Source organism: Lissotriton vulgaris, unplaced genomic scaffold (assembly GCF_964263255.1).
Source record: "Lissotriton vulgaris unplaced genomic scaffold, aLisVul1.2 SCAFFOLD_355, whole genome shotgun sequence".
Classification (NCBI taxonomy): Eukaryota; Metazoa; Chordata; class Amphibia; order Caudata; family Salamandridae; genus Lissotriton; species Lissotriton vulgaris.
Genome location: NW_028251757.1, coordinates 876,550 through 902,611, shown reverse-complemented (window position 1 = coordinate 902,611; position 26,062 = coordinate 876,550). Strand labels below are relative to the sequence as shown.

At 43.6% G+C, this 26,062-nt stretch overlaps 1 protein-coding gene across 1 annotated transcript in view; it reads left to right on the top strand.

Moving 5' to 3' along the window:
- LOC147662776 (uncharacterized) overlaps window positions 1-23,907 on the top strand; it is a 589,669-nt gene extending 565,762 nt beyond the window's left edge. The window contains exon 6 of the mRNA XM_086950910.1: window positions 19,048-23,907. Coding sequence (XP_086807036.1) covers window positions 19,048-19,427 — 380 coding nt within the window. The 3' untranslated portion in view covers window positions 19,428-23,907. The remainder of the gene's footprint in view (window positions 1-19,047) is intronic.
- The last annotated feature ends 2,155 nt before the right edge of the window (window positions 23,908-26,062 follow it).

Genomic DNA, 26,062 nt, shown 5'->3' with positions numbered 1-26,062 from the left:
GGTAAGTTATTTCCAAACACATGTTTAGTACTTGACATCATTAACAAAACTCTCATAATAAGTAGTTTAGCTGTTCCACGTAAGCATCGACTAAGCTTATAATTGAGCTCTTCTTGTGAGTTTTTGAGGTTTTTAGTAGCATTCTCTAATATAATCCATCTAGTTTCAAACACATAGTAGGAAGTCGTTGACCTATGTATAAAATGCCCTGATCTATTGAAATTATTTGATTGGATACTTTTGTAATGCCTACATAGCATTTTCCTGAGAAATTTCATTTTCTGCCACAATTAACATGAGCATTAAAGGATGCATTTTATCATTAGGCGTTAAAGCACCTGAGCCTACCCTTAACAATGACTTAACAGACCAAGCATGATACAGAATCAGTTCAATTCAGCCACTCTTCACTTCTAAGTGTTTTGTCCATTTAATTTCAAATTCACTGCATAGTTCTGTTCTCTGTTCATCTAATTCCCTATTCCGATTGAAAGAAAACAAATGCAAAATAAGTGGGTGGTTTGTATTCACAACACGAGTTCAGCTGCAAAATACAATCATGTACATTCTTCTTTAGATAGGATAACCAACCTTTATCCCAGGAATGTTGCAAAAATAGATGGCATCACTCTCATAACCAAAATATAATTCATAAGACAATGAAGGGTCGTTCTTTTGTAGCAAAGTCGGTATCAAATGGTGAAAACGTGAAATTAGCTCATGCAATACATTTACATTTTTTAGCAACCCTCACAGCCGCCTGTTTAACCATAAATAACAGCCTTTCCAGCAACAGGATCTTGATTGGTACCTGCAGATTGAAAATAACCTTTTCACATTTTCCCACAATTCACACCATATCCCATCCCTTCCCTTTGAAAACTACTATTCTTAACACCATGGCTGCTAAGGCTTTTCCCCCCCTGTGCTGATTTATTGAGTTTCCCATTGTTCATGACGAGCTCAGCTCGTCATGAGCGTCGAAGGTGTTAAGAAATATGTGAGGACCTCTCCACCTATCTAGGATCTGCAGCAGATCCCAGTAAGATAACAATCAGTTCGAGGCATGTGGGCTGCTGAATTCATATCTGTGCATAGATCGCCGCCTAGTGTTGGGTCCGGATGATTGCACATTGTTGTCCTGGAAGAGTCTTCGAAGTATCACGAGATAGGTGGCTCCTCCCCTGGACTACAGTGCGCATGGGCATCGCCTCCATCCCCAGATTGTTTTTTTCCGCCATTGGGTTCGGATGTGTTTCGGTTCCCTCTTCGGAACCGATAGTAGTTTACGTTTCTACTTGAGACCAAAAGGTCTATAGGCTGGGCGTCGGTATTGTTTCGTTCGGGTTATCTTATTCTCAGCTCCGAACGCTTCCTGCCCCTCCGCGTGCTCTCGGCGCGGACGGGCCTACTCGACGCTCCAAGTTCCCATCATGGAACGGACTCTGTTCAAGAAGTGCCCGGTGTGCACTTCCAAATATTCACTCCTCGACGTGCACCCTGTGTGCAACAAGTGTTTATCACCGGACCATGACGAGACCAGGTGTATGGCCTGCTCAAAGTTCCGGTGCAAGAAGACCCTAAAGCATCGTCGGGCCGCTCGGCTCCAGGCCCAGTTGGCGGCGCCCCCTGCGACCCTGCCGGACAACATCTTTGAAGGTTTTGAGGTTTCGGACTCTAACCCTGCGTCGGAGGAAGAGAACTACGGCGCAGAGGATGAGGACTTTTATGAAGCCGGCGACGAGGTAGGGGACGACGATGAGGCCATTGCCACCGTGGGGGATAGCTCGGAGGAAGAGCACCCCCAAACTGACTCAGGGGTCAATCCCCAACATACGGCCCAGGTCGAGGGATTGCCTTCGGGCCTTACCCAAGACCTTGCTATTAGTCCAACTGCCCCGCCTCTCGGCCCGGCCACGGACATTTCGGATGAGCCACTCCCGTTGACGAAAACGAAAGTGAAGCCATCGGGATCCACGCAGTCGGTTTCGAAACCGAAAGTGAAAGCTCCACTGGTGGTGCAGAGGGCTCAGGAGGTGTCAACACCTAAGACAATCAAGATGGCCGACTCAAAGAGCCACGCCAAGATGGCCGACCCCAAGGCCTCGGGGTCGGCGCCGAAGGCAAAGGTGGCCGACGCGGCTGCGTCGGCGCCGAAGATGGTCGGGGTCGACGACCAAAAGAAGGCTCCGAAGAAGCGCCAAGGCGATTCCAAGGCTCCGGCTGTACCGGCTCCGGCCGTCGGTACCAAGGATGGCACGGTTTCGACTCCGAAGACGCTGCCCCCGGCAGCCTCGGCTCCCGAGTCAAAGGGAGCGCACAAGCAAGTCAAGCCCTCTCCGACATTAGCGAAGAAGGTGGTTGAATCTCTCCAACGGATTCGAAGCGCTGAGGTTCCCGAGCCGGAGGGAGTGAAGCCGAAGCCCGCATCGAAGCCGGCGAAGGCGCAGACGCCTATTCGCTACACCCTGCCGCCAAAGTCGGCGCCGAAGGCCTTCGCTCCGAAGCAGGGGGCGGACGTGCCCTCGAAAGGGACATCGACATCCAAGGCAGCGTTGGGGGTGTCGAAGCCTCGGCTCCAGCCACTCGCAGAGGAAAAGCGCCGAGAAGTCTTCATCGACGCCAATACGAGGAAATTGTCCCTCCTCAAAAGAAAAATCACCACGGAACCGGTGCTAGAGCATTTTCGGATTCCTCTTAAAAACAAGAAGGACTCGACGGGTGCTTCAGACCCTATGGAGCCTTCATCTCCCGCACATGTGGAACGTTCTCCAACGTGTTCTAATGCGGGGACGGTGAAGATGAGGAGGGGGACGAGTACAACTATCCGGCGTACTCGGATCCGGAGGAGGAACATGGACCTTGGTCTGCCGGAGCCGACCCGGACGACCCGCAATCGGGTCAGGAACCGCAGCTATTTGCGGCAAAGACCTCACCGACGGAGGACTCGGCGGCCTTCAACGCTCTACTCGAGAGAGCTGCGGCTAACAGCGACGTCGAGCTGCACTCAGACCCTGTGGATGTGGACTTTTTATTTGACACTTTCTCAGTAGCCGAAAAGTCAGTCAAAACACTGCCAATGCTTAAGGGGGTGCTCAAACACGCAACGGAGGTCTTCAAGGAGCCCACCCGGGCGCGTGTCATCAACCCTCGCATTGACAGAAAATATAAGGCAGCGCCCTCGGATCCAACATACATCAAGGGACACTTGCCTCTGGACTCGTTGGTTGTATCTAACGCTCGGAAGAGGGCGAACTCGCAAACCACTGGTGACGCTCCTCCCCCAGACAAAGAGTCCAAAATCTTCGAGGCCTCTGGGAAACGAATTGCTGCACAGGCAGCTAACATTTGGAGAATCTCAAACACACAGGCCCTACTTGCACGCTATGATAGGGCTCATTATGACACCTTAGAATCGCTACTGCAACACTTGCCAGACCAGTACAAGGAGGCAGGAGAAATGCTGATTCAGGAGGGAAAGCTCATTACAAACGCATCCATAAAATGTGCGCTGGATGTGGCCGATACAGCCTCCAGGGCAATCAACACCAGTGTGTTGCTTAGACGGCATGCTTGGCTTAGGATTTCAGGGTTCAAGCCTGATATTCAAACAACGATACTGAACCAATCAGTTGATCCTGACCACCTGTTTGGCCCTGAGGTGGATGCGACGCTGGAAAAGATGAAAAAAGATACTGACACTGCCAAGTCTATGGGGGCCCTCCAGTCTCAGCAGTTTCGGAGCGGTTCCTTTCGTCGCTCCACGTCCAGAGGCACCTCAAGGGGTCAGGTATCGCAGTCCACCCAGTATTACAAAAATAACACTCCAACCTCATACAACAACAAGAGTAGAGGTGGCTACAGAGGCAATAACGTCAAGGGCAGGGGACGTGGAAACAACAGCTCCAGGTCCACCACCGCCAACAAACAGTGACATCTTGTCACTGCCCCCCGACCATACAACACCGGTCGGGGGGAGACTCCAGCAGTTCCTGCCCATGTGGAAATCCATCACCACGGACAGGTGGGTCAAGTCTCTTATCCAGTACGGTTACTGTCTGGAACTCACTTCCATTCCTCCAAACATACCCCCAAGAAGCCGTCCTATGTCCGGCGAGCACTTGACCTTATTGCAGCAGGAAGTCCTAGTCATGCTGCAAAAAGGGGCAATAGAGCTCGTCCCGGTGCAGGAAAGGGGAACAGGCGTTTACTCCCTGTATTTTCTAATCCCCAAAAAGGACGGATCCCTCAGGCCCATCCTGGACCTCAGGCCCCTCAACTGGTACATTCTCTCGGAGCACTTCCATATGCTCACGTTACAGCAAGTACTCCCTCTGCTTCAGCAGGGGGACTTCCTGGCTACGCTGGATCTGAAAGATGCATATTTTCATATCCCTCTGCATCCTTCCCACAGGAAGTATCTCAGATTCACAATCCTAGACCAGCACTACCAGTTCAGGGTTCTGCCGTTCGGGGTCACCACAGCGCCAAGAGTCTTTACCAAGTGCCTGGCGACTGTGGCGGCGCATCTGCGTCGCCAAAACGTCCACGTCTATCCTTATCTGGACGACTGGCTCATTCAGGCAAAGACAGAACAGCAGTGCGCAGACCATGTGTCACGCACTATTCATCTCCTGCACGATCTGGGATTCTCGCGGAACTATCCAAAATCTCATCTCCAGCCCGCCCATGTACGGCAGTATCTGGGCGCGACGATAGACACGCTGGCAGCCACTGCGCAGCCAAATTCAGTGAGAATCGCCAGCATCCAGACTCTGATCCAACGATTCAGACCTCAGCACTCGCTTCCAGCGAAGGTGTTCATGCAGTTGATAGGCATGATGGCCTCCTGCATCTCCATCGTCCCGCACGCGAGACTACATATGCGTCCGCTTCAGGAGTGCTTGGCACGTCAGTGGACTCAGGCTCATGGGCAACTGACAGACCTAGTGTTGGTGAGCGGTCGGGCGTACAACTCTCTGCATTGGTGGAATCCACAAAACCTTTGCAAGGGCCGACCGTTCCAGGAGCCTGTGCCACAGATTATCCTGACGACGGACGCCTCTCTCCAGGGATGGGGAGCGCATGTACTCCAATACACGGTGCAGGGACTATGGACACTACAGCAAAGGAAGATGCACATCAATGTGTTGGAACTGATGGCAGTCTTCATGGCCTTAAAGGCGTTCAAAGTACATCTGTGCAACAAGGTCGTGTTGATCCGGACGGACAACATGACGGCCATGTACTACATCCAGAAACAGGGAGGCACACACTCTCCACAGCTGTCTCATCTGGCTCAGAGCATGTGGAAGTGGGCCATTCAGAGGAACATCTTCCTCATGGCAGAGCATCTCCCGGGCAAGGACAATCAGATGGCGGATCTGCTCAGCAGGCACAGCCATCAAATGCACGAGTGGGAGATACATCCATCAGTACTCCAACCGTACTTCCAAAAGTGGGGTCATCCAGAGATAGACCTGTTCGCCACGCAAGAGAACGCAAAATGCCAAAGCTTCGCCGCCAGGTTCCCACACCCGCAATCACAGGGCAATGCGATGTGGATGAACTGGTCAGGCAGATTTGCGTACGCTTTTCCCCCAGCACCCCTGATACCGCTGGTGGCACGCAAGCTCAGGCAGCACTCGATGACTCTCATCCTGGTTGCTCCAACGTGGGCTCGCCAACCATGGTACACCACGTTTCTGGAACTCTCCGTGGTACCGCATCAGAGGCTTCATCTCACCCCCAGCCTTCTGACGCAGAGCCATGGCGACATTCAGCACCCAGACCCGCAACAGCTCAACCTGGCGATCTGGCTCCTGAAGTCCTAGAGTTTGGCTACCTCAATCTTCCTCCCGATTGCATGGACATCATTCGGGAGGCAAGAGAGCCCACTACTAGAGCTTGTTATGCGGCTAAATGGAAGAGGTTTGTCATCTACTGTGTTAACCACAATATTGACCCGTTAGATGCTTCCATTCAAAACATCATTTGTTACCTGTTCCACCTGTTTCAATGCAATTTGGCGTACTCTTCATCCGCATTCACCTGTCTGCTATGGCAGCATACCTCCAGAATAGGCAACACCTGTCGCTCTTTAAGGTCCCTGCGATCAAGGCTTTTTTGGAAGGACTCAAGAGAGTCATTCCACCAAGGACACCACCAGCTCCAGAATGGAACCTCAATGTGGTTCTTACAAGACTGATGGGTCCTCCCTTCGAGCCACTGCACTCTTGTGAGCTTCAGTTCCTAACTTGGAAGGTTGCATTCTTAGTAGCAATCACAATCGCTACGGAGGGTTAGCGAGCTGCAGGCGCTCACCATCCAAGAACCTTTCTTCCAGGTACAAGCTAACAGGGTTGTGCTCCGCACTAACCCTAAATTCTTACCCAAGGTTGTATCTCAATTCCATATAAACCAGACAATTGAGTTGCCAGTGTTTTTCCAGAACCCAGAGACGCTGGCGGAGCGGATGCTCCACACCATTGACGTTAAGAGAGCCTTGATGTACTATGTAGACAGGACAAAAGATTTTCGCAAAACCAAGCAGCTCTTCGTTGCTTTTGCCACACACCACAAGGGAAACGCTATCTCCAAAGCTGGGATCGCTAGGTGGATAGTGAAATGCATTCAGATCTGTTACACTAAAGCTAAACGCACTCTCACAATTCCACCAAGAGCCCACTCCACTAGAAAGTTGGGGGCCTCTATGGCTTTCCTAGGTAACATTCCCTTAGAAGATATTTGTAGAGCAGCTACTTGGTCAACCACACATACTTTCACAAAGCATTATTGTGTAGATGTGCACTCTAAACAGCAGGCAGCTGTTGGCCAGGCTGTTCTCAAAACGCTTTTTCAAACGGCTGCAGCTGGCACGGGCGGCCGCCGCTAATGGAGGGACTGCTATGTATTCTATGCACAGATATGAATTCAGCAGCCCACATGCCTCGAACTGCAAATGCTACTTACCAGTATGCATCTGTTCTTGGCATGTAGGGCTGCTGACATTCATATCGCCCGCCCTCCTCCCCGGCGCCTGTAGCAGCTGCAGCATTCATTTACATATATTTATATGCTCTTAGCATGGGCATCACTCACATACTTCACTCCATCTCTGCCAATGGCTAAAAACAATCTGGGGATGGAGGCGATGCCCATGCACACTGTAGTCCAGGGGAGGAGCCACCTATCTTGTGATACTTCGAAGACTCTTCCAGGACAACAATGTGCAATCATCCGTACCCAACACTAGGCGGCGATCTATGCACAGATATGAATGTCAGCAGCCCTACATGCCAAGAACAGATGCATACTGGTAAGTAGCATTTGCATATTGTCTCTTTAACCTCTCCTCTTCCTGATTAAAGTCATTAGGGGGGATCATCGTCGTCATCTTCAGGAAAAAATTGGCACAATGGACCCTGTACAAATATTGGACAGGCTTCAAACGTCTACATGGATGCAAACTAAGGCGATTCTTGCTTCATTTGCTTCAGGAAAGCCTGAAATCCATTTTTTCCCAAACCATTGTTTTGCATATGGAACTGGGAAGAATCTTGAAAAGTATGGACCAAGGTCTTAGGTAAGACCCTTCACTGTTGCTGAAGCATCATATGAGACAAGAGAGACAGCAGATCGAGGTCCACCTCTCACCATGCAGACCAAAGACACCATCCTGCAAAGTCAAAGCTATCACTGAATACAGGGATTTCATTTAGCAACTAAATAACCTAAACAATGAGATCCTGCTCCCATGGAGTCACATTGAGACAATTCTATATTTTCTCACTAGAAAATGGTGTTGTGTGTTTCCCTGATTGAGCCTAATTATGCATATTGTCGGCCACTTTTGTTTTGCACCTGTTACTAAATATCACTCTTGCTTTTGTACCAAATTGCATTTTTACACAGAATCAGCATGTTTTTTCACATTTCATTCTTTTCCTTGGATTTAGTCAGCCTATGCAAGGTCAAGGTCTCTCTGGTTAGGCACTAGCACCTAACCATAATAAAAGAATGCTGCACGCTGTTTTGAATTCACATATCTTGTAATATATCTGAGTACAGGAGTTCTGAAAACAGTCTCACTGAAAAGGTCCAGAGAAAAGAGCGCTGCGTCAGCCGAGATGTAGAACATCCAGCTATGTATGCTAGGTTTAGGGTTCACCACCAAACCTAGAGGTCTATAATGTATAACCGCTTAGCTTTAGTAGTGGGGGAGGGTTTAGACCAATCTGTCAGATAACATGACAGGGCTCTCCATTGTATATGGCTTCATAACCATGTTGATGACATTGACATGTATCTGTTTAATAATTGTGGTGCAATTATTGCGTCTTAGAGCACAATAGTTTAAATCAACATTGTAAACTTCCTTTGTCTCTCTTTTTTATCTCAAGTCAAGTTAAGTAAAAAAAAAACTTTATTTCGACTATAGAGCCATAAAAGCGCATATAAATGTACAATTACATATAGTATAATATAAAAACATATTGTACAAGAAACAAGTGCACAGCGTGATACAAGATATCCATAAAGCAAGGGAGATGGTATAAAAACAAATTTTACAAAATGTTCTTAATCAACCACATCTGGTCTCCCTGTTGTTAGCACCTTAGAGATCTATCATTACCTGGTATTCTGTAAAAATATATATTTTTTAAAATTTAAAAGATAATTACAATATATACATTCAAAAAAGAGATAAAAAGATAGAGCAGCTCAAGAAGGGAATGATTCAGAGCAGTTTTTCTAGCTAGGGAATTGTACAGACATGGCTTAGCAGCATAATTAGCGGGTGAGCACAGTTAGATTGTTTCCGAAGCTCTTCTTCTTCATAATGCCCCTGTGTATGCACCACATCGTAAATAAAAACCTGGAGATGACAAATACAAATAATGGGTATGTCTCATATTTTAGTAACCTAAAGACCTCGGTATGGTGCCGAGTCGTTCAGTCCATCTTATTGTTAAGTGGAAGGACCAAATAATTGAAGATGGACACCCTCTCTAAGGCCCTGCCTTCCATTTGGGGGTGTGGGCAATTGGTGGTATTGGCATGGAAGACCATGTATTTTGTTTTTTGAAGATTTATCTCCAAATCCCTCTTCCTGCAAAATGCGCAAAACTCCTCCTCCACTGCATGCCCACGGGAGACTTGGAGAGTAGCAGCATATCGTCCACAAACATTAAAGCTGGAATTTTGCGGTTCGCTAACCTCAGTGAATCTATGACTTTTACTGCCAGTAGTTTCAATTAACCCATTTAAAAAGAGGGAGAACAAGGTTGGGGCTAAAACGCATCCCTGTCTCACCCCTTTCTCCACAGGGAAGGGAGCTGTCAATCCACCTTTTTTCCGTATCCAACTCTCGCATACGTATCCTAGTGCAGGCGCTTCAGCTGGCGGCATAGGTGAGCCGGTACTTCCATGTCACAGATTAGGCCCCATAGCTGGTCACGCTGCACCATATTGAATGCAGACTTAAGATCCACAAAGGTTAGGTAAAGACTGCCACCCTCCAAGATCACAGTTTTCCAATGGATCAATTGCAATAAGAAGATCTGGTAGATAGTTGAGATTTTAGTCCTAAAGCCAGCTTGTACAGGTGTTAATATGTTGTTTTCTTCCGCCCATGATTGCAACCGACCAAGGATAACACAGGCAAAAATCCTTTGACTTACGTCTATAAGGCTTATTGGACGGTAGTTTGCTGGATTAAGCGGGGTGCCCTTTTTAGAAATAAGGATAATTTCTGCCCCTGCCCAGGTCGAGAGCAGCGCCATACCTTGTAAGATTGCGTTAAATAATGTCCATATATAAGGTGTCCACACTACTTGCTCGTTTCTGAATAGATCACCTGAGATTCTATCCAGCCCAGGTGCCTTGGCTAGGAGCAGAGTACCCAATGCCACTATAACCTCTTTCATTGTGCAGGGGGGCACTAAAGTTTGTGGGATTTACATCTGGTGCTAATTCCCTAGCGACTGCAGCTTCATCTGAGGTCCTTGAATGTAAGATTTTAAAATGGGATCTCCATACTTCTTCCGCAAGGTTTGGTTCAATAGCTTAGTTACCATCGGATTTCCCAGTTTTAACTAGGTTCCAAAAGCTTCTCATGGCTCGGCTATCTAAAGCTGTTTTAATTGCATCCCATTTGTCTATCTCCCAGCTAGTGTTTGCTTCAGCTAGGGTTTTTTTATAATGTGCCCTGGTTTTTTTAATGCGTGGATTATCATTCTCTTTAATCCACATTAAGAGATCATGTTTAGCTTTCCTACACATTTTATTATACCAGGGATGTTTGGGTTTGGGGTTAGGTCTAGTCTTGCCACTATTATAAAAAACTTTGAGAACATATCCGGATGGTTCCTTCCTATTAACAACAGGGATCCAGGACCTTGACTGCTTTCAAACAATCGAAATGCAGTTTCTAAAAAGGGAATGATTTGTTTGTACAGAGTGGTCACTTTTTCCGGCGACTGTACAAATGTTCCCCAACGTACTCTACCTCCTTCAATTGCAACTAGATTTGGAACGGGATGAGTAGGTATACTATGATGGTCCTTAGGCACAGGGAGAGCTATTTCTAGCACAAACGGATTATGGTTGTTTTCATCTCAGGGTTTGACCGAGAATTCTTTAACCTTGTGCCATACCTCAGCGTCTACCAAAATATAGTCAATTATAGATGCCTGTCTCAACTTATTAAAAGTGAAGTTGCCCGGGCTATCAAAGGGGAATCGACCATTACATGCCCTTAATGAGTGGCTCAATGTGTGTGAATTCATCTGTACAACCAGCGGGGTCCAGCCCCTTATTGGGTAGATGTTACTTTCAGGGATTGACCAAACCGAATCTTCCTCACTTGTAATGGTAATAGTAATGCCATTTAAGGGCTCAAAGTGACAATTAAAGTCTCCTCCTATTATTGCATGGGTATTCTAAGGTAAAGTGTAAAGAAAAGTGGTGAGACAGTCTAAGGCAGACGTCTTCAAACTGTGGGGACCGACCCCCAGGGGGGTCGTGGAGTTCTTGGAAGGGGGTCGCAGATTCCCCAGCTTTACTTGTCCCTGCAAAAAGACAGCTGGGATCACTAATTGAGATCGTGATCAGCTGCTTGCCTGAATGAAAGGCAAATGCACCTTATCAGTTAATCTGCAAGTGTAAAGGATGCATCACAGCAACAATCCAAACCATGGCATCCAAGAAAGCTTCTCTTCTGCACACAAAACATGTATTCAAAGGCGGCACAAACATCCCTGTAAATGTGTAAAACAGAGTATAGTCGGAACTGCGTCCTCTAAGATCGAGGCAGCCTGATCTTGCTCTTGACATCTGATGTGTATATTGGGGGTGAGCAGGCCACAGGTTCAGCCAGTACAGGAAAAACAGGTCTGTATGTGACAAGATTCTACTGTGAGCTGTTACAACTCACTCTTTCATCCTTCCAAGGTCGACAATACAACTGAGTTTCAAATGGTTGATATGGACAGACTTAAAGCGATCAAAAAAAGTATTAGTAACTTTACGAGTCATTTTAGCTGAGACCTGTAGGTCGACTATAGAGGAAGCTGTGGGACTGAAGGATGGATGGGTACACATTTAGGTGGGAGATTTTGGGGCAGAAGAGGGAGAGTTGTGTTCCATGATTTTAGTAAGGAGCAAGCAAGGCTTTAGTCAAAATAACAATTTTTCCAGTGAAAGTGGTCTATCTCTTTCCTGTGTAGGACTTATCAGTGTGGAAAGAAATCTTTCTGTTTTGGAATTTTAAAAGTTTGCGTTTCCCAGGACAGTATTTGTGTTTCTCATTTGTGTGAGTGCATGGCCACTTCAAGCGTGTACAGACCAGCACAGTAATTGTAATTTTGCCACAATTTAAGGTTGACTACGGTGGTTCCAATCTTTGTTCTATTTAATCTGTTGATGTACTGGTTTGTGTGAGATAAAGTAGCAGTTTGTAAGTAGCTGTTAGAAGGGTAATATTTGCTCAAATTGTAATATTAATCCTGTTCAATAGGGTTATTAGACTTTTTCCAAAGTTGGTTGCCAATCTTTTTTGGACGTTCTATTGTGTTTGTTTTTGGGCGTCCCATTTTTAAATGAGAACTGCGAATCCTGCGCGCCATTACAGGTTGCCATGTACTATTTAGGGAAATTATGCTTATTTGCCGCAAATTTGCTCTTGTTGCAGGAGTTTGTAGAGGTAGAATATGACCAGTTAAGTATAGCACATTTGCAAGATGAGTTAAATAGGTAAAAGTTGTTAGGAGCGTGCCTGTGTCTTTCACCAAAATAAAACTAATGTATTTCAAGCTTTCCTGGTACTGCTGTGCTGAGCTTATTTTTAAGTTCTGCTATACTCATAATTCCATAAATACAAGCATTTTCAAAACCTTCCCTCATGTATCCCTCCTAGACTCATACAATACCTCATCTTTCTCCCTAATCCACTTCTAGACTCTTGCCCCTCCATCTCTTCTTTACTCATCCCAAACCTCCTAATGTTATGATCTCCAAATACACACTTTTTAGACCCTTCCCTCTTCTATTCCGCCACTATCCTTTTCAATGCAACTAACAGACTCACACGCCCACAGCTCAAATTCATTTAGTATTTCCCTATACTAATTCACCACTAATCCTTTTTGGGTCCCAGAATAGCGTGTACTCACCGAAAAGCACCTTTACGCCTTGTCAGGGTAGTAAGCACTATATCAATGCAATTACAAGTCAAGGGTCCCTTCCCTTCCAGTGACAGTACCACCTAACCCCTACTGCCACCATCAAAAGCCCATGCCCTATGCCAGGCTGCCCTCCAAGGAGTCTCTAGACATGCTCTGACGAGACTGTAAGCATGCTCTGCATGCACCAGACATTGATAGGCCCTTCATTCCCAAGTCAAAGGTCTCTTCCATCTGTCCCACTTCCACCTTCAATCACACACCCGATGCCAGGCTGCCCTCTGAGGGGCATTTAGATGTGCTCTGCATGTTCCAGTCGTCCATAGGCTGGCCCTTCATTCCCCAGTCAAGGGTCCCTTCCATCCGCACCACTTACACCCTCAGTCACCCAGGTCCGAAGCCAGGCTTCCCTCCGAGGAGTCTGCAGACGTGCTCTACATGACCACGCGACCACAGGCCACCTCTTTCCCTTAGGGGCTTGGAGCCACCAGCCCCAAGTCAGCACAGTGCCACAGAAAACAGGAGGACTAGCAACCCTGGGCCGTTGTGCTTGGCTTAACCAAGCTACGTTGGTGCTAGGCAGCGACTTCTGAAGAGAAAGGGACTGGAATGCGCCATATTTCGTAAGAAGGTCAGAAAGGAAATAAACACGGGAAACGTGCCAAAGGATGCCAGGTCTAACAGGGGCATTTATGGTTGTCGATAGATGCTGATGATGAGGAGAACCAGTTTCTAGAAAATTTTGTCAGAGGGGGTCCTTACGTCTAAAAAGGTTTGACAAGGGGGTCTCGACATCAAAAAGTTTGAAAACCACTGGTCTAAGGTGTGTGAGGTTTGCCCGTGCCTCACCGGCCGAGAATAAATATTGATGATAGCAATCTTCATGATGTTATGAAAAGAGAGGAGGATGCACAAGATATCAGGGGAGTGGGTGTCTAGCCTTTTGACATTACATCCCAGATGTATGCCAACCCAGGTACATAGGCCCCCTGATGGTCTCCCCCCGGCCACCTGGGCGGCTGAGATGCAGTATGTAACATATCCCACTCTATGTGGGGACTGACTTTGACCATGTTTCCTGGAAGAGGCATAGCCCATGGGTGTCTATATAGTCTCCCCAATCTGGGAGGTCCAATTTTGACCTAAGACCAGCTATGTTCCAGGAAAGAATCTTGGTATTCTGTATTTCCTCTAGGGTGGAAATCTGAGTGTTTGGGGAACGCCTATCCTGTTGCGATGCTTGATGCGTGGGCTTGATTTGGACATGGCCGTGAATCCCTGCCTCAATCTGTGGGCTACTATCAAGGTCCCAATGCATCTTACTAGAAGTGCTGGGAGTACTAATTACAGTAGTAGCCTCAGGTTTTCTCAAGAAATTGATCACCATTCTCGAATCTTCCACAATTTTGGGGCTCAGCTCTTTATTTGTTAATACAGGTCAAACTTTTGCAGTTAGAATTTAGTTAATCAATCAAGTCCATGGGACTGAATCTGTTACTGACTGGGATATTAAATGCCATAGTGTTTTGGTATCCCCGGCCCATATTTTGCATACTGCCACTCTGGGCTCTTGGCTCCCACTTTTTTGTACACAGTTCCCGCTTTGTCTAGCAGGGGACTAGGGGGATAGAAACAGCCCAAGGGTAGTGTCTGGATGCCTCCTGCCTCCCTGAAATGTCCCCATTCAAGAATATGTTGGACCACCCTACTATCTCTAAAATTGATCAGAACAAAGTACCCCGGGATTCCTTACGCCTCTGCACCAGCCAACTAACCCTGCGTGTAAATAGGATTTCACTTTGTACTAGATGGGGAAGTGGTCTGTGTTTGTATAACCAATAAGTGATTTTGTTTTTCAGTTCATGGTATGACTCCCCTCGACCTAGTTCCAGCTCTGGTACTCCAGCTAATATAACAATATCATATTGTGGACATGTACGAGTGGGAGAGCGAAAAGGTGTGCCCAGTTACCGGGAACCCTGAGAGGGTCGAGAGGGTTGAGTTCTGGGGTTCAAAATCTTTGTCTCTCTGGAAAGGATAGGAGGGCAAGTGAGGCTCTATAGCTAGCTGGACGTGGGCACATAGATACTGTGGTGCGATGGTGACTCAGTCCCGTACATACTGATGTTCTGTGGTCACAAGCATTGTTCTGTTCCTGAGCACAATCCCTGTGACACTGGGAACAATCTCTTTTCCCTCCCAGAAAGAAATAAAATCACAATACGGTCTGGCTCATTCATAAATCAAATCACTGTACAGTTGATTTTGACTGCTACAGATGAGCCACCATATTTTATAAGGTCTCTAACCAAGGTGTCATATCCTTGATTGGACTCCATTACATGCTCTCAGTGAAAGATCAAAGCTCTTGTAGACATTCATGTTGTGTAGATTTTTTGTTGAAGATTTCTAACCTGAATTGGTGAAAACTTTCCTCTCGATCTTTGTTCTCGTTCTTGCAAAAAGATCATTGTTTATATCTATAGTTAGGACATTGGACAGACAATTCTCAGGGAATTCGAAGTAAAAATCTGTTGGAAAGGAAATTGGATCTTCAAAGTGTCAGTAAATGTTGGTGCTAACGTGGTGAATTTTGCAGTTTCACTGAGTTATTTGAAACAATTATGTCTGAGATGCGAGGACCATACAGATATTAATATGTAACAGCACGATGACTCAGGTTGATGACATTTTTACTTACTCGAAAAAGTGTCTGGCTTCACAAGGACGTGCTAGGGTTATCGCCATAAATAATAATAAATGGTACTACAGTAGACACACATACTAATGCCTAAATAAAGTTGTGGACTGGTGAAAATTCTCATAACATCCATTTTGGAAATACACACATCCAGTGGCGGCTCGCAGAGGTATCGCTGTGTGGTGGTGAGGCAGGGCAGGGGTGGGGCTGGGTGGGGGGTAGTGGAGTCCGACATTTGATGGCAAAGGTGAATGTAAATAAATAAATATTACCATTGTATGTCGGACTCCACTACCCCCCCAACCTCGCCCCGCCCCACCTGTTCCACGGCGTTACCTCTGCAAGCTGCCATTGCATGCATCAAATTCTGAAGTCTTGTAAGGTTTGGGGAAAGTTCTTGTTGAATGGTATATTACTGACACCAGGTTGATTCAAAGTGTGATACTGGCACATGTATACAGGTTCGTAAGAATCAGATTGGTGCAGTGTTGATTCCATTTAGGGTGTTGTATTCAAAAAAGAAAAAAGTGATTGCTGGAATGCTTGAATTAAACTTGGATATTGGCAATTACATGGAGCTGCATGCCAGTCCAGCAGGATTTGTTTGCCTTCCATACCACCTCGGATAGGAACCAGTCATAAGCAAATAATCCTGGGTATTGTTCTAATAGGAGCAGTCCAGCTCGAAATATCAGGCCAGGTCCTCTTGGAATAGGAACATATTAAATATGGGCCTGTTTGATTCCATCTGCCAACCAGGAAAGATACGCCTCAGGCCGTTTTCACATGTACATATCTGTGTGTGTTTCCAGGTTGATATGTGCATGTATGAGGCAACGGCAAACCTACAACTTTGTGGATGATCAACTTATGCACCATGTAGTACCAAGATATATTGACTAGCCCCAGAAAAACCCACAGTCTCCAGAAAAACCCTAATGTTCTTAACCCCTTCGACGCTGATGACGAGCTGGGCTCGTCATCGCGTAGCCTCCTCGCACGCTGATGACGAGCCCAGCTCGTCACGCAAAGTGCGTTTTTAAAAAACCCAGCGTGCGAGCGGAATTCCGCTAGCGCGCATGCGGTTAATAGAGAAGTAGTGGAGAGATTTTCACATTCAGAACTACTATTCAAAACATAAGACTCCACCAGTCCAAATTCTCGGACTTAAAATGTGGCATACGATTTCATAAAGTACAGCTTTGCCTCATAAGGTATGCTTAACTACAGTTACAGAAAGATGAGTGAGTTACCCCTGCTTAGAGTAGATGCCAAAGTAAATTCCTGTGATTTAGCAAAGGTAGAACATTTCTCTCATTAGTAGGCGTAACACATGAATTAAGTCTTTTTAAGATTTTTGCCAATGTCTTCCCCTTAGTGTCTAAGCCTTGAACACAGAGCCTGTTTGTTATGCTTAGCTATCTGAATTTGTTACATACACACGACTGTCTTGCTGTTCGATTTACCGCTTTCATCGTGATTCCTATTCCTCTCACATTGAAAGTTTGAATTGATAAAATATGAAATTAATTCTCAAGACATTCGGTAGTGCGAATGTCAGCCTAGTGTTTTGACTACTCCCATCTTAAAAATCAAAATACCGGCGTGTTTGCACCGATAATAAATAATTATCTAGGTCTCTTCCCTCTGCGAGAAAGAAAGAGTCATTCTGTGTCTACTGTGATGAGGTGGACTTCTTTGTTGTAGTTTCTGCCGACTGCGCACAACTCCCACACCACAGTGCTTTAGGAATTGATGGGCTGAAAGATGTCAATATTCCTCTTATCTATCACCGGGGATGGAATCTACAGGAGCCATTACGTAGCCTGAATTCAAAGGTATTTGGAAAGCTCACTGAACATTAATGAGGGCCCACACACAGCCTTAACGCCAAAGGATTTATTTATAAATTAAAACGGAATACCAATTCATATATGGAGACAACGTGTACAGGCATGCATATTTCTATAATGAGGATGCTTTTGTTTTCACGAGTATGTACATCACATTATTTTTAAATATTTAAAGCTGCGACAGAATGTTGATCATAAATTTACTTTGCTGTTGACGCAGGCAAACGAACTTAAGTTCAGGGTTTTGGTAGAAACAGAAATGGCTGATGCCAGACTTGGTAGGATGGAATATTTTGAAAGAGTTTGAATGTGTCTTCTCTATTCTGTGAAACAATGATAGATAAAGTTGCACGTCTTTTAATACATTCACGAGGATCAGTCTTATAGAGTTAAACCATTCTGGAAACGTCTTCCTTACTGCACATTGAATACATTGTACATCAGAAAGTTACAAGAATGGCATTCAAAAAATCATAATTAATTAATTAATTAATTAATATATTACCAGATTTTAGTACAGTCCCCCAAAGATAAAGAGTGAAAAAAGCTAAATGGTGTTGGCAGAGAGCACAACTGTAACTGCTCAGGCTATATTTTAGCATTTGTCCATTGGGAAAATAGTCCTCACCGTACAGAAACAGTTAACACTTTACCTCCTCCCTTCTCCTACCATGAAGCAAGCTTTTACAATGCAATAGGTCTCACATTTTAGAAACTGACCTATTGGTATTGTAAATGGCAATGCCTTTTATTTATGTGCTGTTTTTTTAAACACATAAATAAAAGGGGAAACGGCCACTACAATGCAGCTGTTTCCACGCATAACTATAACCATGCATGCATTACAACACATGCGTGGTTACCACGAATAGCCTTTACCACGCATACCTTTACTAAGAGATACATAGTAAAGGCATGTGTGCGAAAGGTAATAAAAAAAGGGGGGGCATGAAGGGGTCTCCCTACCTCCCAATAGAAAGCATGGGATTAAAAAGGGGGATTGAGGGTATCCCCCCCCCCAAAAAAAACACCTGTTTCCGACTCTTTCAGTTAAAGAAGAAAAAAGATGTGGAGGCGATTGGGGTTGTTAGAGGAAATGTAAAGAATCTTACACTTCCTCTTTAAGACCTGAATGAAAATCAGAAGTGCTTGGAGTGGAGAGGTAAGGGGAATGAGGGGGTGGTACCGCGCAGGGGTACATTTTAAGGGTACATTTTTAGGGTTAATTTGTAGGGATCAGAGATATCCTTTCACATGAAAATGCCATTAACATACATTGTTTAACAACAAAAAGCGATGTAAAAGTATGCGTGTTAAAGGCATTTTTATGGTAAACGATATGCATGGTGATGGCATTCGCGTTGTAACGCATGCGTGGTAAAGGCATGCGATGCAACGGAATGCGTTCTAACACCATACAACCAAATAAAAGGCATTGTCATTTACATTGCCAATAATTGCGAGACCTATTGCATTGCAAATGCTTGTTTTAAAGGGGGGTAAAGTGCCCAGAGTCCTAAAGCCAACAAACACAGGTCAGAAAAAATACAGGAAGAAGGGAAAACGTTTGGTAACAACCCTGAACAGAGGGCCTCTAATATTCATCTCTTTGACAAGTGAATATGGCATTGTCTGAGTTATATAAACAATAAATGTAAACAAAATGATTTGGCCTTACAATGTATTACTTCTATTTGCAACATTGAATGTTCTATATTTTCATGTTCCTTTCCCTTTTTCCACTTCAGCAGATATTCTAAACACATTGGTGTTTATCCCTGTGACACGCCTCTTTCCTTTGTATTTGCAGATCCAAGGCCTCTACCTGATGTAGCGCTGACCGGAAAGTGCACCAGGGATTGTGGAGAATATGGCCATTCAGATTCCTGCTGGATGCCAGTACACACATCCCCCGAAAGGAAGCCGAAGAACCAGCCAAAACTTTCCACTTTTATGCCAGTGGATGAACGGGGTAGCCAGGAGAAGCTGGCCAATGGGGAAGCGTCAATGATGGGTGATCGTAACAGAAACCTTCTTAACAAAAAGGTTAACTCGTCATATGAGACCTTCAGTGCAGCTACCTACAACAAAAATGAGGAAGCCAGCCCCGAGGATATTCCTCTTACTCAAACAGGGGATTACAAGCCATCCTCTGTCAACACTTTAACGCGAAGGGAAGTCTATCTGTAGGCAAGAACAGGGTTTTCATACAAGACCAGAATACAGCCACATTCTTTCAATGAAAACAATGTACCTAAACAAATTGTGGGGGCACCAAAGAGACAAAAGATTGCCTGCGACTTCTGCGATCACATCAGGCTTTTAAATAATATGGCCTGTTTGAATATTCTGTACAATGTAAAAATATTGTTGCAGTATTTGCATGCTGATTTCCCTTTACTGATTTTTTTTTTCCCTGATTGATGGTTGCAAGTTTCTCATGGTCTCAAGGATGAATAGAAGAGCCCTACACATCATTTTTGTCACTAAAATGAAGCATGATTTTAAAAAGTATGATTTTCCCTGTTGTCATTTGACATAGTGTGGATAACTGATCAGCAATACAATCTCACGCCTCTGATCAGAATATTGCTAGTCACAACCAGTGGTAATTCTTCAAAATGAATTACTGCAAAAGTAAATTCAGTAAGCACTTTTTGAAGAAAATCAGCTTTAATATCTAGATAATTTTCTGGTCTCAGCAAAATATTAATGTACCCACACTAAGAGTGTGAATGTACTTCATAGAGACTCGTAAAATCAAGGTTTGTGTTTCGTCCTTAAAGTTGAAGTTTTGAAGTCAAATGCACAGAGAAAATGAGAGATAATAGCTCATTTCTGCTCTCATTTTACTATATATGATTTTATCCAGTCGCAACTAATGACTTTAACAATATCTTCATCATCACCTGTCTGGGATAAAAACAAATACTGAAGGCCAAAGATTAGAGCATCCGTACATAATTATCAAGTAATTGATCTTTGCCTAGCACAATTGGATATTCAAAAACAAATAGACATTTGCTCATTTTCCTATTCTGGAATTGTGCTCCACCATAGTCAATAAAGGTGAATAATGCAAGGCAGTTATCCCCGTTAAATTTACAGGTGAATGCCCAAAGGATCAGGGCAAATGTTGACTGGCTTCATCATGCAGCGTATATTCTTTCGCAACTAGAGAAATATTTTTATAAAGAAAAAATAATTATATGCTGATCAGACTTCAGAATATTCCTTAATATGGAAAGACGTTGAAGGGGACGCGGACTGAAGAATTTCCACTTTGGGAGTATTTATTTCCAAGAAAATTCTAATCTTTTCCCAACAGGTGGTGGATGATGAGGCATCCAATGGCACAAAGGGTGCAAACTGCTCATCGCTCTTGTTGAAGGCCTGCTATAGGTTGCCTGAAAAAACTGAATATTTGATTAGGTCTTGAAAAGTCAGAACAATGACCCTGTCATAATATTTAAGGCAGATAACAAAATGACGACTTCTGTTGCACTGTGCGCATGTGGAGATTCCCCCGCAAAAAAGGCAGGGCAACTGGCTAACCTAAGATGGCAGCTGAGCTGTGAGTGGTGACATTTATTACATTTTTGCATGCACACTGTAAATGGAAAAGGAAATGAAACACATGGCTGCACAATTAAGAGGCAACGGCATTCTGCATGTGCAGAATTGAAGCTGCAGATGACAAAGGAATGGAATGGACAGCTGAGCTTGCACACTGGCCTAACCCTGACAATCGGTCCACCCAATAAGGACGGCTTCAGAAGAGAAGCATATATTCAACTCCCTGGATGTTTAACTGAACTGTAAGGCATGACCAGATAGCTCTCTCCTGTATTTTAGCTACAGGTATTGTTTATGCGTTGCTGTGTAACAGGAGTTATACTGTTGAGTATCCTGGTATTAACGGTAGCTCAATAGACAAGTGCAACACACATCTGTTTTTATCCTGCATCTTTCTTTGTGTCCATCTGCCTTTTTTGGACTGTCACTTGCACCGAGCATTGTAGGCCTCCATTCCATCGATCATTTTCGGATTGTGAGTTTGTTAAATGGGCACAGGTTTATACAAAGAGCAAATATGTTTAATAATAACAATGTTATTTTTGGAATGGCAAGCGAGATACTCCCCCAGGACAATTGAAATTGAGACTATGTAAAGCAGTTCTGTGTTTTTAAATCTACAAGAACTTGTTGAGGAAAAATGCCTCTAAAGATGCTTCTGTAAAGTATACAAAGTTTTCTTGCATGTTCCAATGGAATACAGTATCAAACAGTATGGTTGTTCATTAAAATACGTCCATTGATCATACCTTACCTTTTGTAAAAAATAATCTTGAAAAAACATAAGTTCAAGTATTGGTTGAAAATTCCTGTGTCCACAACTAATATAGGTCCAAGAAGACCTTCTGTTTCTGTGGATCAGCAATCCTACACCAAATTTTCCACCACATCAGTAGCATTGCTGTCAGTCATCTACATCTACAGTACTATTCTGCATCTACTTACATGCAAAATGAAAGGGTAAGAACACAAGTTCATTGTAAGTACTCACAGAACTTTCACTGGACTGACCAATAGCCATCACAATATATTGATTACTATGTGTACCTGGCATGACACAGAAATATATTTTGTGTTTGTATATTTTTTATTTGAAATCGGTCAAAGATGGTACCACTTCATATACAGAGTGCATTTGTACAAAATAAACAAAATACAATAAAAAAATAAACTGAAAATAAAATAAAAGAGTGAATGCAAAATATACAACCGTGCCTTGTATACCTGTTATTATGGTAAAATGGTGGTTGGGTTGGACTCTACACACTACTCCCACCTTACTTTGAATCTGTAAATGTATGTACGTTTATTTTTTGAAGCTCTATAAAAAATGTAAAAAATAAAATTGCCTTCTGCTGAACCCACAAAAGAGGCCAGGCACAAATATCACACATGACTGAGCAAAGTTGCAAGCCTTTCCAGCTATCAAATAGGGTCCTGTCCTTCATTTGAGATAATCATTAGACTATTTTTCTTTGTTGCTTTCAATTTTTCTTTGTGTAATGTGATATAATGAAATGATTTTTAAATATCAGAACTGTCTGATGAACTGAAATAATTTTACCTTAATATACATCTATCTATTGATGCCAGGCCTGAAGCAACTGCTAAACAAACATTTGAATAATTAAAACAATGCTTACATTATTTATTGTATACAAATATTAATATTTGTGTATGTGTGTAGACACATACACACCAACACCCACAGAGCTATAAATTGCTATGTGTATTGCTGTAACATGCATTTTTTCGAATGTTTGCTTTAATTGATATTCCTGTTTTTCGAACACATTTTGTGGACTAAAAATATTTGAGAACTAATTAACAGAACTTACAGAGCAGAACTATTCTGCGATTGTGGTTTCATACTGGCATGCTGCCTAGCGTTCAGGAAAATTGCTTTAGTTTCACAATATGTTAAAAACATCTGAAATAATTGAGTGTAGTTTAGTGGAAGATTCCTTCTGGTAGACTGACTGGGGTACAAACGGGATTTTGGGGTTATTTCCTCAGGATTTTCTCCGTGAGTAAACTGGCAGGAGTGTGAGAGGAAAACTGTACAATTCCGAGTTTTTACACTGTGGAACGGGGGAAGCACCTGGTACTATTACTGATATAACCGATGTCCCCACATTCTGAGGTGCGTACTATGGAATGGGGCAGTTCATGGGATCTAGTACAAAACTGCAGCCGGTAATATGAATATTTCGCCATCAGTAAAAAGATAGCTGCATTGTAAATCCTTGCTAAATCTGTAGTTGCTGGAAGTAGCATATTCATTCGAATCTTTGTATGCAAATCAACTCAATATGCCTCTGAAGTTAAACACAGAAAGCAGGATCAATGGAAAAAGTGGCACAAGGACATTCACGTTGGACTTCCTCACACATCTGTAAGTTCTGTGAGACCAATCAATGTGTGAGGCTGGAAGCGCCTCTACCATGTGTGAGGACAACATGTGTTTTGACAGTGTCTACTGGTTCATAAATGTTTTGCGAGGCGGCCCTACCATAATCTAGGGTCAGATGCATCAAAGGGTTTTGCCCATTCTGTGTCTATGGGAAAATGTGTTCATGCATATGGCCCTTAATCCCTAATGCAGTAACCTAATACATTGCAAGACAAATGTTGTTTACTGATATGTGCTGGCCTAAAGACTCTCGCCAATAAAATGTTGGTGGGAAGCCAATTCCCAGAAGAAGGGTTGTTTAGTCAAGCTATGTGTCTGTGTTTGAGAGAACATGCGACTCTCAACAAAAGCCAAAATTCGCTATTTCTTCTAGGGTACTCGCTCAAGGAGAAATATTTTGCAGCTAAAAAACTTGCATTCAATGTGGTACGAAATGTGTGTAGTATTATTACTCATTGACTATTGTGCTGCAGCCTGGTTGTTGATAGTGAAGCAGAAGACAATTTATCAGTGTTTATTATTGGTCACTATGCACGCAGTTATGCTAAACATGGCAAAATGTATGGAACGCGAGTTCACTTCTATTTATGAAATATTTTTCATCTTTTAATTTGCTTTTGTACAGATTTCTGTAAATAAATTGCTTGTCGTTATTGTCACTGGAAATTAAACTATAACATGTTCAAAACAAGCTTCTCTATTTAAGTGTACTTCATCATTAAATCAAAAGTAAAGTAAAATAATTTTAGGACAGTATCAGTAAAACAAATCTTTAATTCAATTTGCACCTGCTAAAGATAAACGGCTTCGGCTACTGCTTCTGTGTGTTCTGCTTTAACTCTTTCACATCTCACTTTCATCAGCAAAATGCACTGGGTGTACGTTAAATTTTCATTCCCGTCGCTTTTGTAACTTTACTTTATGTGGCATATACACCCTTTATGTATTCATTATAGTGGGGGAACAGCCTTTACGGCGCGGCTGTTACACAGCGTGCCGTTACAACACAGTTTTTTCAACGCAAGTCGTTACCACGACTTGCGCTGGAGGGCGCTGCAGGACAAGGAATTTTTTAATTTACTATCCTACACCTTCCCTACTGTACGTAGGCTGGTGTTGGAATAGTAAATTAAAAAACTCCTAAGTCCGCACCCCCTCCAATGCAAGTTGTGGTAAGGACTTGCGTTGAAAAAACCGCGTTGTAACAGCACGCGGTGTAAAAGCACGCGTTGTAAAGCAGTACAACCATTATAGTGTTTTTGCCTGAGTAAGGCACATGTGGCATTACCAATGAAATTCCTAAACGCCTGCACAAATGGTGAAAGCCACACGATGACAACCAGGGACGAGCCACAGAGGAATTTTGTTTTAGAAATCTGGACATATTTATTAGGTTTGCAACTATTTTAACGGTATATTATCTGTTAATTTCCCGAAGGATTTTCAGAGACCTATTTCCTTTTGTGTCAGAATCTGAAAGATGTGTTATTGGACAGCCACCATTGACAATAATAATAATCATGGGAAAGGATGCTGAATACTGACAGGCATAGGGTGACCTTTAAGGGTGAGTAGCAAAGTGACATTTGGCAAAAAAATTATGGGTGTCTTGTCTACCTACTTCTTGGTTACCAATACTCAAACATTCCACGGGCCAAACGCTGGCAAAAATGGCATCAGAAGCACTTAAGGGTGGTCCTTCTGATGCCATTTCCACCAACACTTTTCCTGTCCAGGCCCACCATGTAAATTCTGTTGGCAGTAGCACCCCTCATCATTTTAAAAAGGTACAACTTCAGAGAAAGAATTTCACAGCGGCTGGTGGACACGCTTTCATATATATTTCAAATTGGTTGGCAAGTGTGTGCCACTTTTAGAAGTTGGCATTTCTGTGTGCAGTGTGTCTGCAAGCCTTAGCCAACCAGCGACCCCCAGATCTAAGAGTACCACAATATGTAAAAGGTCCCAAACCCTCATTTTGCTTTTTGCATAGCTAAATATGTCTGTTTCATCTTATAATCATGATTGTATTGATTCAAACATATAATAGAATTTTCACTTGAGAACTCATCAGCAGGGCTCTAGGTCAATACTACTGAATTGTTGAACACAGTTTCACTTTCACCCGTTAAATTGTGAAAAAATCACCTTTCAACATTTGTATTGGTTCTATATGGGATAAGGTACCCCTTGTACATTATAAGGATATTGCAAGTCATCTAGGAGTTAAAGATCGAAGTACAAGTTCCTTTAGAAGGCCATGGAACCCTGAGGTAACTTGCTACAAATCATTTATGACTGGTGGTACATTATTACTTATAATACATAATCACAACATCCCCTTCCCAAAAGTACAGGAATGTTGGGTGTGGTGCTCTTTTTTTTTCTTTTCTTTTTTTTTGAAAACTTTATTTTAAAGATTTTGTGCTGTTGAACATACAAGATCAATATACCAGATTCATCCAACTCAGTACTTCGTTTACACAATTTTTGGATACAGTACACAGAGACATGATACATGAAACAATGATGCAATGGAGCGAGGGCAATTCCATCCATTTAGCAGCTTCGGCAAGACAGTCCATCATGTGAGGGGGCATTACAGGTTTCTAGATTAATTGCTACCAAAGGAGCACCACCCAATGTAGCATTACCTCAAACATCAATATGCAACATTAGCACCCTTAATAGTTGTACACAATCATGAAGCAGTACAAAATGATAAATATCACTTCCACAGTTCATCTGGAACACCATTACCAGTATAATCATGGATCATAGCATAAGTCCCAGGATCCCCACGCTCTGCTTCCTCCCCAGAGCCTCCCCCCTCACC